General features: G+C 33.2%; 1 protein-coding gene across 1 annotated transcript; it reads left to right on the top strand.

Annotated features, from left to right (window-relative positions):
• The first annotated feature begins 567 nt into the window (after positions 1-567).
• Positions 568-17,097, top strand: LOC147068252 (uncharacterized). The gene is made up of 8 exons (XM_085951995.1): positions 568-2,608; positions 3,423-3,595; positions 6,623-6,740; positions 12,261-12,414; positions 12,657-12,884; positions 13,855-13,956; positions 14,653-14,759; positions 15,889-17,097. The coding sequence occupies exons 1-8, from the start codon at positions 807-809 to the stop codon at positions 16,061-16,063; spliced, it is 2,859 nt and encodes a 952-aa protein (XP_085808121.1). The 5' UTR covers positions 568-806; the 3' UTR covers positions 16,064-17,097.
• Positions 17,098-17,371: the final 274 nt, after the last annotated feature.

Below are 17,371 nucleotides of genomic sequence, written 5' to 3' on the forward strand. Positions count from 1 at the left end.
GTCAATAATTTATTTAAAATTTACGCCTGCCGACTATTTTTAGTGAAGTGTGCTATTTGGAAATGGGTTTTAACTTATTGTCTATGGGTTTTAATTTAGGACAGTGTTGCCAACCGTACTATAATTATAGTATTTGTACTATAATTTTGGTCCGCGTACTATGTACGATATAAAATAGGTATAGTACGCCCAAAATACTATAATTTTGAAAATCGTACTATAATTTTATATAAAAGTACTATAATTCTGCATTTGCCATTTCGCAATGGAGTGGTCTTCGAAAATTTGGAAATCTGCGGCCCGCGGCGAAATATTTTTCCCCAAAAAAACAAGCCGACCACGAAAAATCGGGAACCTGTGGCCCGCGACGAATTTTTTTTCCCAAAAAAAACAAGCCGACCATGAAAATTTGGGAACGTGCGGCCCGCGACGAAATATTTTTCCTAAAAAAAACGAGCCGACCATGAAAAATTGGGAAAATTTTTATTTTCAACAGATGACAACGCGTACTATATTTTATCCCCAAATACTATAATTTTGGAGGCTCTGTACTATAATTCCACTTTCAAAATATGGCAACACTGATTTAGGACAACATTGCAATCAAAACTAAAGCCGTCGTACTGTCATTTGATTATTAAATAAATTTATTCTGAATTTAAGAAAAATATGAAACATTATTAACACATTCATTATCTTTTACGTTAAATACGTAATTTCCAAAAGTTCTCATGCGCCGTTTTTGTAACAATTACGTTATCAGTTTCATTAGCCTTTGCATGCGAATGAGAGTCTCCTAACCAAAAATGGCAGAACCACCAAATGATCGCGATATGTATCATGAATTACACGGGCAGTGGTCAATGAATCCAAATGACAACCCTTGTGTTAATCCAACTAGAAACCAACAAGTCCGTGTGAATAATGAAGTGTTCCATCCACCCCCAGATCATTTAATCCAGGAACGATATTCACATCAAAATGTGTTCTCTTCAAATGTCTTTCCAAACAATAACTGTGAGAAACCTGCGGAACTACCAGTAAACTATAATGAAAATGCATATTTGAATCTTAATTCAAACTGTGATTTAAATGGCATGCAGAACCAACAAAGCTTTGCTTGTTTGGATCTAGGAAATGGCCAAATTGTGAAAACAAAAATTATATACAATGAACATAATCAACCGCAGTATATGGTACCAATAAACAATTATGAACTGTTTAACCCGAATATGAGGCATAATATGCCAATGCAGCCACAGTGTCTTCCTATGATGATGAACTATATGCCTCCAATGACCCATAACATGGCTCCTGACACCTCCATACATTTAGAATCATCATCGTATGGACACATCCCACCTGTAGAAATGCAACAACAACAACAACAGTTCAATGATATTAACAGAAATCACCCTTCACTTCATGAAATCAATAACATGGACTCTCCCAGTATGCCTAATTTACCAACTTATGAACAGCCAACCGTTGGAAAAAAACATTTAATTGATAACTTTCTTGGCAACTGGAATAATAATCCGTCAGGAACTTATACCCCTTTCGGACACACATTTCTGAATGTACAACCAAATATCAACTACCAGCGAGATCCATCTTTGGTCAATTTAAATATGGAATCAGTACAAAGAGGACAAGATGTTCCTCACAGCAGTATAGAAGTAGAAAAGATAAAGCCTATTGAACAATTCAATCGGAAAGAACAAGAAGGTATATTTAGTGTGGAAGCAACTGGAAAGAAACGAATTGTTGCTGAAGTTAAACCGATGAGACCTTCATACTCAGCAGTGCTATCAAAAACGCCCAAAGGTCAAAATATCCCTGAAAATACAAAAAAGAAATCGAACAGTAAAGAACAAAATAAATTCAATAACATGAAACAAGGTTTGGGTAAATTGGATAAAACAAAAAGTTTCATGGGAAGTTCCGACAAACCTATACAGGGTGAGGATAAAGGAAAGAAACAGGAATCTGCTAGAAAGAATGTATTCCAAGCTCAGGTGTCATCGGGAAGTGACAGCGGTGAAAATAGTGGAGAATTCCCAAAGAAGGTTTCAAATTCAGGAAAGCAACATAAGTATAAGAACGAAAATGTAAGAAAATGGGTCTCTTTGGATGACTTATCCAACGATACCGATTCCGCACCGTCTCAAGAGCAACCAAACTACACAAACTGTGATTCAGAGTTTGTTTTCGTCCCGCAACCAGAAGAAAAAACCAACACTAAAAAACGGACCGCCAAAAAACCTGAATCTGCGAAGAAAACTGACAGACAGGAAACAAACAACAGCACCTATCTGAATGGAGCCGAAGAGATCATTTATCAGGAACCGATAAATGATAATGACAAAACAAAACGAAGAAATAAGGATGGAAAGTCAACGTATAATTCAAAATTTGCTAAAAGCGGCTCTGACAGAAACAAAAGGGGTACACAACCAAAAAATAAAAAAGGCAGAGGTGCCGGGTACCTGGGAATATTGCAGGCGCACGCAGAAAATTGGCTGGCAATTTTATTGAGCTGTATGGTGTGGTTTTACAATCTTTTGGTGGATATCTTTCAGATGAGCGCACACCTTTCTGTCGATCTGTGAGTTATTAATCTTTCACGTATAAATACAGTGAAACCCCGAATTTATGTGCACGGAATTCTATTATCTCGCTATTTGCGTGTAGCTTTTGTAGTCCTGTTTTGGTTTAGTACATTTAATTCCTGGTTTTATTCCCGCAATTTATGTTTGAAATAGTCAAAATTCAATTGAAATTATTTATATCAATTGAAAATCCAATTTATTTGAACACATTCTATTCAATGCATGACATCATTAAAATATATTCAAGACGCATGTGTGCGTTCTAGTTATGACTGCAGTACCCCGAGACCAAGGTTACATAACATGGTTATTTTTTTTTATGCACATTCAAATAATCTCTCAGCAAAGAGAAGTATTGTCAGTTCAAAAGAATAGGAACATTTTTAAAAAGGTGAAAGAACACATTAACATAATATGCCCCAAACCAATCCGTATGTTTGAAAAAAAAATCTTTTGTCTGTCCCTTCAAAAACATAATATCGGGGTTTCACTGATACAAATTGCTTATTAATTAATTGAGTTAGAATTTACTCAATAGACTTCTATTTCATAAAAGTGGTAATATCATCATCATCAATCCATTGCTGGATGAACTCCTGTTCCTTGCTCTTCGACAAAAGTGGTACAATAAATTATATAAAATTCTACAGATTGTTTCGTTAGTCGACTATTTCGGCCGTAATACCATTTTCAGGACATTATTGTACAAAATAAACATTTACCTCTTTTTATTTTCATCTCGTAATTTTCGACTTTCAAAATAAAAGATTACCATTTTTTGATACATAATTATATGGAATATTTTTACAGGCTTTCAACTCTATGTACAAAAACATGTAAATGGTCCCAAAGTGTATGGATATTTACCAAAGAACAGGCTACTAACACTCAATGGGTCTGTAATATTGGGACATATATTGACAAGAAATTTGGACATACACGGATAGGTTTTTGGCGCAAATTGAAATGGTTCAAAACAATGAGTAAGTTTTTTTTATTTAACTTTTAATTAAATACCTACTGTTCATCTTTACGGATAAAATTTTTATATGGTGGTTCCACTCGTTAGAGCACTATATATACTGTAAAAAGACGTATGCTGGGGAGATGTAGGTACATGGAAGGGCAGGTTGATTTTTAGTTACCTAGATGGTCACTACATATGCGTTGACTCATATCAAACGTCGTAAAGTCCACTGAATGTCAAACTGTGATAAATGCAGTTTTATCATATCTTGTAATAGAAATGGTTGCAAGATGTGTGAGATATTGTAAGATAATTGAATCTAACATCCATGATGGCTACAAAGAAGTCCTGAAGATATTCGTTCGGTGCAACATTTATAAAAAATGTTTTTATATTGGACTTTAGCAGTTTTGATAAAATATAGGTGGACTTTATTAGTTTTGATAAATACTTGGTTGGACTTAAAGCGGTTTGAAAAAACTTTGCATGGACTTAATGCAGTTTGATATGTATCCGGGCGGCCATTTTTATTATTTTCAAAGGCACGTATCCAGGAGTATGTTTATTGGCATTATTAATAAAAACAAAACAATTTTACAAACAAAACAAGTTTATTTATTATCGAACTTAGGTAAGTGGTTTATGTCACAAATAGTAAATTGGTAGAAAATTTAAATTAAAATACGTTTTCGAATGCTGTTGTTGTAATGGACACTGAAACATGTGTCATAATTTTCCTAATGGTCAAAATAATAATAAAAAAGTCAAGTCTTTTGACTTTTGAGGCACAAATAAAAAAACACGTATTATGTTTTATGAGATATGTATATATTTTTAGATGGTTTGTGGTAAAATCTTTTTTTCATGCTGCCACACTTCAAGTATTTATAATTATAATTAATTGTTTGTTGTATTTTTATCGTGATCCAAGACTTAATAGGTAGGTGATAAAGTTTTTACCTACTTTATTGTATTAATTTACTGTTAAGTGAGAATTAACTGTATTCGTTGTCAGTGTGTACCTACTTGATAAGTGCGCAGAGTGCCCAAAGATGCCGAAAGGCGAAAACCGAATCGCAAAAAATGACTCAAATGAAATAGTAGAAAACTTAAATCCACTAGAATTTAATTTGTTTAATGTTGAATTGAGCGGAATGACCTTAGGTATTAGTAATTATTAAACTAAAGTAAAAAATATATTGAGGTAATAACCTAGCTCATTGAATATTAAAAGCAATATTACTCTTAATTTTAAGTACATAGACTTGATTAACTACATGGGTAAATTCACATTGCTCCAATACGGTCTTGTCTCAAAAGTTGCAACATACTGTAACATCAAAAACTGAACTCGGTATCAAGTAAACTCAAAATTTCTGTGTCTTGGCGGCATTTTTCTTCTTAGCTCCGGTGCTCGACCTCTTTCTGGCTTTGTCTGGATCCACATCATCCACTTCCACATCCATTTTATGTAATAATTGTTTAGAAATTAAGGAAAGGTGCCGTCGTTCACCTTTAGCTTGACAGTAGAACAGTGGCGGCCATGACAGGGCCCTAGCTTGTCAGTGATTAGCCGGTGGGGACATGGGGTTAGATAAAATACGCTTGTGGACTTTAGGTGGTTTGAAAAAATATTGATCTTTCGAAACGTGATTTCATTCGTAGACAGTGGACTTTTGGGGGTTTGCAGTATACCATAATGTGCAGATTTGCATACTCTATTAAACGTACATCAAAAGTCATTTTTTTCAATATGTAGACTTTACGACGTTTGATATCAACTAACACATAGATAGAGAACCAATTTTACTGATTGCTTTATATTTGATTAAAATGAAATCATAAAGAATGTTCGAATATCAGTGTACACATTACAATGTTACTTGTTTCTTCGAATATCTAATATAATACAAAACCGAACGATAACCAAGGACTACCAAGCATTACGAGTAATTTTTCCAGGAGCTACATGCATGCCGCGGTGCAGTCAATTTTTCTACTCGAAAACCGAATTGTAAATATTATGTTGACTATGTCTTATAATGGGTTATCAAATAAGAGACATATTATAATATACTGAACTTTTCTCTCAATAAGTTGATTGTGTCACGAGCCCTATGGCATGTTGCACCATCTCGTTGGAACCACATATCGTCCAGATCAAAATCATCTAATTCATGCTATAAAAAATCAGTTTTCATTTCGAAAAAATCGATCGTTTTCAAAAATATAATATGGTCCAATTACTATTAATTTTTGTGGATTATCATTACTCCAAATGAGACAATTATTGTGCTTATTTACAAAGCCATTTAACCAAAAATGAGCTTCAACGCTGAAGATGATTTTTTCATTAAATAATGGGTCTGTGTCAAGTTGCTCTAAAGCTCTAAGCTCAAAATTTTGAGGCACCAAATGGTCTTTAGGTTTAAGTTATTGTGTTAACTGTATTTTATACGCCTTCAAATGCAAATCTTTATAAAGAATATTCCGTGTAGTGCCATAAGAAAGTCCAAGCTCTTGACAACAACATGTATTTGATTCTTCTGGATTTTCATGCACACTTTGATTCACAACATCGATATTTTCAGCAGTACATGTACGTTTTTGATGGGTTGGATTCTCAACATGATAAACATTACCATTTGACTCGAATTTTCCAATTAAATTACGAATAGTAAACTCTGAAGGTCGATTATTTTGACCATAAATTTCACGTAATGCCCAAAATAGATCTTGAATATATTCGTTATTATTGTATTCAGTTTTATCAATTTTTATACGCTGTACATTTGTGTATCTCTCCATGATGATTTGTCAAATAATACTGAACACAAATGTAAATTTTGGTGAGAATCAGAAAAAAAAATGCCTGCCAGGACATTTAAAAAATTTATAGTACTAATTTGATAACCCTATACAATGTATTAAATAAAATGTAATTACATTAAATTTAAACTGTGCTAATGTTACCATTATGAATTATTGTTGTCTTAATGGTAACTTGATATTTTTAATATAAAGTGTTGAATAAATCTTGCAGCTAAGCCTGAAAACGATGCAGAAAAAACAAAACGCAATGTAACTAACATTCCGCTGCCGGCAACTGGCGATGATGCCATGAAACGATTGTTGGCATGTAAAGGCAAAGATCCATACAGGTATTATTCAAATCCATTTGTTTACATACAGCGAACTTGACAAATTACAAATTCAAGACGTTCACAACGTGATATGAAAATGAAGAAATAGAAGAGTATTAGAAAAACAGTGTACAGAGTAAATACAAAAATTATAAAGTAGGCTGGTAGAGTATATCGTCGTTTCCGTTGCAAAATTGCATATCTGCAAAAAATGGGTTTGTGACATTTTGGTATTATTGAAACCGCAAAAATCGCCTTTACGTACATGCAAAGTTGCACAACTGACAAAAAATTTGTTTTCGCTTAAATTAAGGAAATCTTTTTTGAATATCTGCATGTTCAAAAATTTTGGATGCAAAAATGTATAACTGATTCAACTGTCATACAAATCTGACGTCTGTGTGTGTTGTGCTCAGGATTTATTCGTTTTAAAAGGTATATATGAATACATTCTGTTACTTTTACATAATTTAATGCTTTTTCATTTATTGTCAATGAGATTATAATGTGGTACTTCGAGTTAATGCGTTAGAACCACTTATTTTCATAATTTTTAAATCTGTCATCAGTTATTCAAATTTGCAGATTAGGTTTTTTACATGTAGTTTTATTTTATTTGCAGATATACATTTTTGTCATCATGAATAGTTCAACAAACAAAAGCCTATGTGAAGGTGAAATAGTGGAGAGTTTACTATATTTAAGTGAAGATAATGCGGACTTAAATAACATATTAATTCTTCCACTTGAAGACATAATATCCGATCAGCCTGGATGTTCAGAAAATGGAACCATTGATTTGCAAAAGGTAAAAACTATTATATGAATACGATATTAAAATTATTTTTTGCTTAAATGCTTATATTTAGATAATTACATTACTATTTTGTCATTGTAGGAAACAGAATCTCCACGTCACGCTTTAATAACCGAAAACGAAATTGAAAACCAAGATCCTGCGTATTTTCCTTCGAGTTCCTCCAAGTGAGTCTTCAGATGATGAAAATGGGAGTAGGCCTGGAATATTGCAATATATTCCACACAGCTCTGTTGATAATATCGATGACGCACAAGATATTCAACAACAAAAAAAGCATACTGGTGATTCGCAGAGAAATATGAATAAAAAATTAAGGATGAGTGGAAAGTCTTACAGTGGCCTTAAAAATACTGATGGTATTTACAAGCTGTCTGAATCCCGAGATCAAAGACTTTTAAAGCCGATTTGCTCATCCAATAAATGTGCAGCAGCTAAGAATCGCCATTGTTTCAACTTCACAGATGTAGAAAGAGAGAAACTATTCAATAATTTCTGGACGAACATGACATGGGAAATGAAAAAAACCTATGTACGTTCTTTTGTTGAATGCATTCCGACGAAGCGCCCATCAGCCAATTCCAGACGAAATCATTCGCTGATTTATTTTATGACTTCTGCAAATGGGGAAAGATTGCAAGTATGCAAAAAAACTTTTATGAATACGTTTGCACTAAAGGCAGGAACCATTGTAAATTGGATTAAAAGTGAGACTGCGACCAGAAAAAATAGTTTCTAGGAGTGTTAACCCTTTCTAAGCGTTACGAATCCCGACTTAGTACAACAGTGCGCGTTGTGATTTCAAGCATCAATAAATCGTAATAAATGTCAGTCAAACATACACAAATAGAGTAGTAAAAAATCGGAGTCAAGTTCAAAAATGATTATGACAGAACCTAATATTTTATGTGACTCTAAAAATAAACATTCGTCGCCTAAATCTGATAAGAAATCACGAACAAGACTTCTTCATTGAAAAAATGCCAGCTTACTCGAGCGGCGCCATGACACTTACGAAATGGTGCTGGACTAATGCGTCGATGACAGATTAACAAGTGTAAGAACAGTTCAGTATTCTTATAGTCTACCGGCTACCATTTCGACAAATATGTCATACACATAATGAATAATAATATGGTTTATGACTTTTATGAGCATTTTTGTTGAGTGTGTTGAAAAAATATCAGTCATAAATAACTCATTTTTATAGCATCCAGGACATCTCAAACTGTGTAACTTTTGTTTGAACTCGCATACACATTGCAGCACTGCAGGCCGAGTATAAATAAATCATCCTTGAGAACTACTGGCTATTTGAGAGTGATGTACTTACCACCAGTGCCTGGTTTGTACCTACCATTGACCCCGAACTGAATGGAATCGAATGACACATAGTTTATATAACAAAATGGTTTATTTTTCGAATACCTATTACAATTCGTAAAATATTAAATTTCAAACACTTTTTGCACTTCTAAATGCTTTATAGTCACCACAATTTTATTTTCAAGTTCATTTGTTTTTTTTTTTATTATATTACTTCAATAACCTGGTACTAGAATAGGTAATCTCTTATTTTATTATAATGACGTGATAGTAAGTAACTCGAGTTATTTTCGACTATAAATATAAGAAGAATTCTACATAAAAAAAATAGTAGTCATGAATCAAACCCTTTTGAATAGTATTACGAAAAAAATAATTCTCAAGTGTCTGTCTCACACCAGCAGACGATGATTTGCCGCGCAGTGTATAAAAATTCAGTAGCGCGGGACCTGGTGTTTGCGTAATACGACAATTTCCGCATTTATGCGGGAACGGGCGTCTGAGTGTTCGTGTCTTTTCTTTATAAATGGCTGATAACTAGGGTAAATAAATAATTTTTGTCTGTTTCACCTAATACTATAACCAGAAAATAGTATTTAAAAATGTTAATCAATGATAAACAAAGAGACATATTAAATCGCGGACTTCTAGGTATATTTAAATGACACCTGGTTCAAATTATTTTCCGAAACTATAAACTCGCGGATAATATACTGGCAGATAGGCGAATGAATGCAATCTCCAAAAGCATTCCTTTTGTAAAAATATTTTGTAAATTCACTTTGATCAATGTAACTTTCGAATATTCTATTTAACAGTTTACGCACCAAATAGTTTTTCAATCACTAAAAAACAATATAACTTATTATATCGCAAACTCGTATCGTTACAAACACGTCAGTCAAATGTCTTCGGCGCACATGCACTAAGAAGCGATAAGACACTATATACGCGGCAAATTTGAATTGGCCCGATGACTGATATATTTTTATTCAAGACACGCTCCCGAAAAATATTTATTTAAATTAGATAGAACAAAAGTTTAGGCTATCCATTGACAGATGTCAAGAGAAGGATGATTTTTGAATAAATTAAATCAATATTCGAATTATTCGCGCCTGGCGGAAAGCAGTACTAGGCAAACGAAAATCGAAATGACTTTAGTCAGCTGACGCGCGGATGACTCGCGCGTATAGGCTGACTAAAGTCAGTTGCCGCGTTAGAAAGGTTAAGAAACTGAGAATGATAGAAGCTACTGAAAATATGCAAAAATTCCTTGATGATCTACCCAAGTTACCGTCACATTACTGCCGAGCAAGCACCAGTAAATTATACCTTGAGCCAACATTTCAAAGTGTTCTACAAATGTATAAAATGTATGTTGACAAATGTCAAGAATTAAAAATTATAGCAGTTAAGAAAACTCTATTTTATGAGGAAATCGAAAAGAAAAATATAGCTATTTTTCAACCAAAAAAGGATCAGTGTGATGTTTGCTGCGCTTTCAAACAACAAAATGTAACAGAAGAAATATATTTACAGCACATTAAAAATAAAGAACAAGCCAGAGAAAGCAAGGGTAATGATAAAATTCGTGCACAAAATTCCCAAGCCACTATAGGCCTCTTTACTATCAACATGCAGGCAGTTAAATTATCGCCAAATTTAAAAGCAAGTGCGTTATATTATAAAACAAAACTATGTGTGCATAATTACACGATCTACAACATGATTTCAAAGGATTGCTTTTGTTATTTATGGAATGAATGTGAGGGAGGATTAACAACGAATATCTTTGCTTCCATATTATTTAAGTTCATAAAAAACTATTTAGAAGAATACAAGAATACCACTACCATTATTATTTATACAGATGGGTGTGGTTACCAAAATAAAAATGTGACAATTGCAAATGCACTTGCCAAATTAAGTCAGATGTATTCAATTGAAATCATACATAATTATTTGGAGAAGGGCCACACGCAGATGGAGGTAGACCATTGCCATAGTTTAATTGAAAGGAGGTTAAAAAATAGGGAGATATATTTGCCTACAGATTACATTAGTGTTTGTAGAGAAGCTCGTTCAAAAATCTTTTGTTGTCAACTATTTGACGTTTGACTATTTTCTTAATTTTGATAAGATTGATTTGTATAAATCAATAAGACCTGGGCAAAGAAGAGGAGATCCAACAGTTGCAAACATAAAATGTTTAAAGTATGAGTCTGGAATAATTTTTTATAAGTTGAATTACACTGATGATTGGCGACGAATTTCCAATAAATCTGTGGAAACATGTCATGATGAGCCAAGTCAGTTGTACAAAATGCAAATAAAAATTAAGCCAGAAAAGTTTAAGCACCTGCAAGAATTAAAGTCAGTCATTCCACAATTTTGCTGGGAATTTTATGATAAATTGCCTCATTAATAGTTATTATTTACTTTATTTTTTTATATCTTAAAATACCTACAATATTTTAATATTATGTAATATTGTAAATTAATAAAAATATCTAATAATAGTAATTCTTGCTAGTTTATCAATCCAATGTTAATGCTTTTGTTTTATTTCATTCTTAAAATTAATGTTTATTTAGAAATAATTGATTATTAAAGTTGCTGCAAAAATGAATATCAGCAGAAAAAAATGTGCAAAAATGAATAACTGACATATAATTATAAGGAGAAGATAATTTGTTTCAAAAATGTTAAAAAATGATAAAAGATTAAAAAATATTAATTACGTGTTTTTTTTTTTTTTAAATTTCCACAAAGTTTTTTTTAAAACCGTTTTTATGCTCCCCTGAAAAGTTGTGATTTTGCAGATATGCAATTTTGCAACGGAAACGACGATATGCTTCATAACTTTGCACTCTAGCTCTAGGATGAAAATGGTGTAATATATCGTCGCTGCACATTTAATATGTCCTATGTGGTGAAAAGTACTTTCCGAGATAATCAAAAAAACTGTTTTAAAAAATAACAAAATAAAAATTAAATTAAAGCAACAGTACCTTTTCTACGGCCAATTAATATTGCAATAGTGTAAGTTAATTAATGGTAATACTGATATTTAGAATCTAACCACCTAGTTAGTTACTCCTAGTAACCTAAGTTATTTTCTTGTTCACATGTTAACTTGAGCTGTCATGGAGTCATTTGTCTAAAATATAATGCAAACTATTACGCGATCATAAATGTACACCTAATATTTCCGTTGTATTTTCGGACACCGTTCACAGCTTCATGCTTACTTTTCAAGCTTTTTCGTGTTTTCAAGCAAGTTTTCATATTTTATGATACTGCTTGATTCAAAAATTGCCCTCCAGGGAGACACCAGAAAATGTTTTAATCTCTATTATATTATATACTTGACTTTTTTTTTTTTTATATAGCATTTTAGGTGTAGCAGTTCAGTGTTCAGATGATGACATAAAACATTATTATAGACGACAAGCATTTTTGGTTCATCCAGACAAAAACCAGCAGCCTGGAGCAGAGGAGGCCTTTAAAATATTACAACATGCATTCGATTTAATTGGAGAGCCCGTAAGTCAATAAAATTTTGTATTTTTGTTTATTTACTTTGGTTATATTGAAGAAATCTTTTCCACTTAATAAAAAAATATAGCTTATTATCAATTCACTTAAAATATGTATATAACAATGAAAAAATATATAAATTGTCATACTTCTCATATCTGTCTCAAAAGTTTGTCTACCCCTGGTTTAGTCACATTGTAAATAAGGTATACAATTGACATTGAAAAAAATTTGACTAAATTGAATAGGAACGACGTGAAGCGTACGATCGGAAGTTACTGGAATCGAGGCATATGGAGGCCGCGTGGTCAGAGCTATCAGAATTGTTGGCGCAACTGCATGATAAAGTTCGGCATGCCGCTGGGACGATCCGCTGCACAAATTGTACACGGCGACACAAGAGGACGCTCACCACCAGACCCTGTTACGCTGCACGTTACTGTGCGCAGTGTAAAATTAATCACTCGGCAAAAGAGGTAATCTATTAATTTTAATTGTTTTAAGATAGATATTAAGTTTGCTAACTCATAGGGAATAAGGGATATTTAGTACATACATTGACCATTTTGAACTTGAAAAATTATAATGCCAATTAAGCCACTGATAAGACAAACCATGTCAATAAAATTCTTATACAAAAGCAGGCAAATACACTGAACCATAACTAAATAGAGTATTTAAATGGATAACCACAAAAATTGCTCATGTCATTACGTATCTAACTGAAACATCGGTTGGCAAAGATAAAGGTGGTAGCCATAAATAATGAAATAATGTTACCCTTACAAAATATAATTTGAATGACTTTTTAATGATTTGAATACTAATTTTCTGTGGTTACCACATTAAAAACATTCTGAAAACGCCATCAGGTGGTGTATTCAAATTATCCAAAGTTGTCAATTGATAGTATGTAAATTGTCCAAGCCGTATGGACACTATTCATAGTTATATATTATTCATAGAATAATATAATAGGTGCATTGATAAAATGGTCACTCATAGAAACTGATTTTAAAGAGCATGCGGACATTATTTGGAATATTGTGATCACAGAACAGATTAACATGATAGAAATATGAAAGCCAGTCGCCATAGACTGAGACTTTGACGGCAATTTTGGTTTATACCTTAATGAGGTGCAAGCCATTAAACGCAAGAAATACTAAGCCCCTTTAATATCCTCAAATATCACCAATATTTAATGTGTGTTACATCTATGTGATTAACTTTTATGCATATTATGATACAGACGTAAATATTGAAAATACCACATGCTTATGATACCATCATGTTACCGAGTCGTCTGGATAACACGCAAATACTGTCTGTCTCTCCCTATGACATGATTCAATTGATGGAAATTTCCATTAGGTATCGGGACGATAAAATTAACTTAATTTGATTAATGGCTACCCTTTAGTCAATAATAATTCTTTTGTTTAGGGAGATATTTGGGCAGAATCCGGATTTTGGGGCTTAGTTTGGATGTACTACGCTTGCATGGATGGAGCTGTTTATCAAATAACAGAATGGGCTGCGTGTCAGGTAAATATTACTTTAATAATCCTAGCAGTTCTAAACCACTGCCGTAATGTTTAGAAATAGGTTAACTTATCCTCATAATGATGTGACAACAGAAATAGCACATCATCATTGGCATTATAACCCAAAGTGGGTCTTGGCCACCTCCAAGAAATGTCTCCACTACACGGTCTTAGCTTCAGGGATGCTGTTTCTTTCTCTACAGTCTAACCACGGCCTGTAGGTCTTGCAACCATCCTATTCTCTTCTGGTCTATTGAAAAGAACCTTCCTGGATGGTTAAGTGGCTTCCATCCTTGAGACATAGCCTACCCAACGGAGTCACCACATTTTCACATGAGACGACGGGAGGATCGTACAATGTGTATAGTTGGTGAATGCACCTTCCTCCACAGGCGCCATTTCCGTCACGTACGTCTCCAAAGATCCTTCTCTATATATTCCTTTCAAAGATACCCAGCTTCCTCCTAGCTTTGTTTGATAATGCCCATCATTCTAATCCATAGACCTATATGAATGGTCTGATGAGGACTTTGTGTAGTTTTATTTTTTAAATATTTAAAATAGTCTATATTATGTGTCTGTAACCGTACTAGGATTTGTTTGTCTTAATAAAAATTTAATATAATTACTAAAAAAATGAACTGCGTTGTGACTAGTGGTGTTATGAGTATGACTAATTTCATTGATTTATTTACAGAAGAAAAATCTAAACCACCTGAAAGCGAACACCCACCATGTTCGATATAGAATTGTGTTAGGGAATAAATTGCAACCGAGCGGGTCAGGAAAACAAAACACAAACAGGTAATTTTTGTTTCATGTTTCTTCAATGTTTTTGTCATTTTGTATAAGTACGTACGTACCCATAAACATACCGCATTGCCAGTAGTAATGTTAGATAATCTGGGCCGGAAACAACAGAGTGGGAGAGACGCCTAGACGATCTTAACAGAGACCCCAATAGCAACCATTGAGTCAAGAAACACATTACCCTTGACTGACTCCTGCACACGGGAAAAAATTGCATCTGCACATATCGACACCCACAATGAACAAAGCAGTAACTCACTTTTGCTCATTTTTCAGGAGAGCAAAATGAAAGTTTAAAAAATTCTCATATCATAATGCAAAGAAGAAAATATCTGGTAATAGGGTTAAAAGACATAGTGCTGGTTATCAAGTATATTAATGGTTTATCTCTGTAAAACAACCGGAAGTATACTTTTTACGACTTGTCATAAAACAGCAGATTTCCAAAGAATAATGTTTTAACTCATATTACAACTTTTTTCGTGAGATGATTAAAATAAAAAAATATTTTTTCATGGAATATTGTTATAACTTTACACTGATGACTTGCGAACATTTTGCCGCAGAATAAAGTTGTAATTCAGTATACAACTATTTTACATGTATGCAGTTCAATATTGTGAACTGATAAGATGGAGTAATTCAAGTTACTATTTTCTTACAGGTTAAAATGCAAAAAAATAATAATTACAACCTTTTTCGAGTTCATATCTCTGCAACTGGTATACATAGAGATACAACGTTAACACAGGCAGAAAGAGTATTTTTTTCTTAGTATGCGTGATGTCATAACTCAAAACAGCCAAAAAGTTAGTTACTGCTTTGGTCGTTGGGGGTGTCGATATTATGTAATGTTTAAGTGGTCTCAGTATAAATACATACCTAAAGTATATGTGTTTTTATAAATATCATCTCAACCATTGTCGATCCACTGCAGGGTGAAGACCTCTGCTGTTTCCACTCTACTCAGACCTTAATCTTGCGTTGTCACATACTTTCGCTAACTTAATTATTTCAATTATTCAGCCGGTTTGTAGTCACTCCTTAGATCATCTAGTATCTCTTGTACCACTGGCCTAAATGTAATTATTTATATGATATTAAACCAAATGCTTGTATTTAGTGCCCCCCATGATGCCAATTTGGAAGACTTCCTAAACAATTTGTACACTAAAGCCAAAACAACCGGCGGACAACCATCTGCACCCGGTACAAGCGCGAGAACGCCCACATCGGCCCCGCCGACAAACGTTGCTTCCAAGAATAAACGTAAATTTAAGAAGAATGTGAAAACTTAAAACTTCAAGCCTTTCGTGTACATAGCTTAATAATATAGCTTTCTATTTGTTTTAAGTACTACTATTAGCTGTGTATTATAATTATAAAAAGTCACTCCGTTTTTATTAATTAACAAAATGAGATTAAAACACAGTTTTAATTTGACGAGATAGATGTTTTCGTTTTGATGTATTGTGTTCACTTGTAATAAGCGTGAAGAGTTTGTCAATAATAATGTTATTGTTTAACCTTTAACTATTGCTATATATCTGGACCCCTGAGGTAATGTCGGCTCCTTGGGACCGAAGAAATGTATCCCATTTTTCTCTACCTTGCAGGAGATACCAAACAAATAAATTTACATTCCCCTAAAATTAACTAGAAAGTGTTATCAGAAAATGCATATTGAACTGTCTTCTATTTATTGAATTTTTTGATAATTCTCTTTGTCACTTGACCGTATTGAAACATTGAGATAGGTTTTATTAGATATTGGCATAAGCCAACATTTTCAGTGGAAGTGAAAACTTAAATAATACCATTGCTTTCTTTTGTGATTTGTGTCGTATCAACGTGAATTCGGTACCTGCAGTAACAGAAGAGCGTGTCAAACAGTAAGCCTTAAAACTATTCCTATTACTATATTAAAATATATATACAGTGAAATTTATATTTTTAAAGGGACTGACAAAAAAATGTAAATAAATGGAAAATATATCTCGGGTAACATAATTTATTTATTTATTAAAAAAATCATTAAAATTGGTTTGGTGCATATTATGCCAATGTATTCTTTCATCTTTTCGAGAATGTTCCTTTTCTCCTGACAATGTTTTTCTTTTGAAACTTTTGAACAATGTCACAAAACGTATACAATCGCGTTGTGAACCTTGGTCTTGGGCACTGCACAATTCTACAAATAGAAACACACATGCTCCTGAAATTCATTTCAACAATCGCCATGTATTGTATTGAATGTGTTCAAATCAATTGGGTTGTTAATTTTAAGACGTACTTTTAATAGAATTTTAAATATTTCAGAGGTCTATCGCGGAAAATAAAAAAGGTAAAACCGGGAATTAAATGAAACGGAACTGCAGAAACTACATGTAAATAACGGGAAAACATGAATTATGGGCATGCGAATTCAGGGTTCCACTCACAGAATAGATTAATAAATAGAAATGTAAAAGCCATCGCAATTATCCAAAGTTCTGAAACAGGGTTTCTGACCTGACTGCCTTAAAACCCAAGTAAAAAAACACGTCGGTTATTCCCGAAGATTGAAAGGACATTACATTAATGTGACAAACTAAAATGCATATTTA

Source organism: Rhyacophila brunnea, unplaced genomic scaffold, assembly GCF_057557595.1.
Source record: "Rhyacophila brunnea isolate RB1 unplaced genomic scaffold, BYU_Rbru_1.0 scaffold_3, whole genome shotgun sequence".
Lineage (NCBI taxonomy): Eukaryota > Metazoa > Arthropoda > Insecta > Trichoptera > Rhyacophilidae > Rhyacophila > Rhyacophila brunnea.

Coding starts and splice junctions, on each gene's coding strand:
- LOC147068252 (XM_085951995.1), top strand. CDS start 807: ATGGCAGAACCACCAAATGATCGCGATATGTATCATGAATTACACGGG. Junction 12,885..13,854: donor TTAATCACTCGGCAAAAGAG/GTAATCTATTAA, acceptor TCTTTTGTTTAG/GGAGATATTTGGGCAGAATC. Junction 14,760..15,888: donor GGAAAACAAAACACAAACAG/GTAATTTTTGTT, acceptor GCTTGTATTTAG/TGCCCCCCATGATGCCAATT.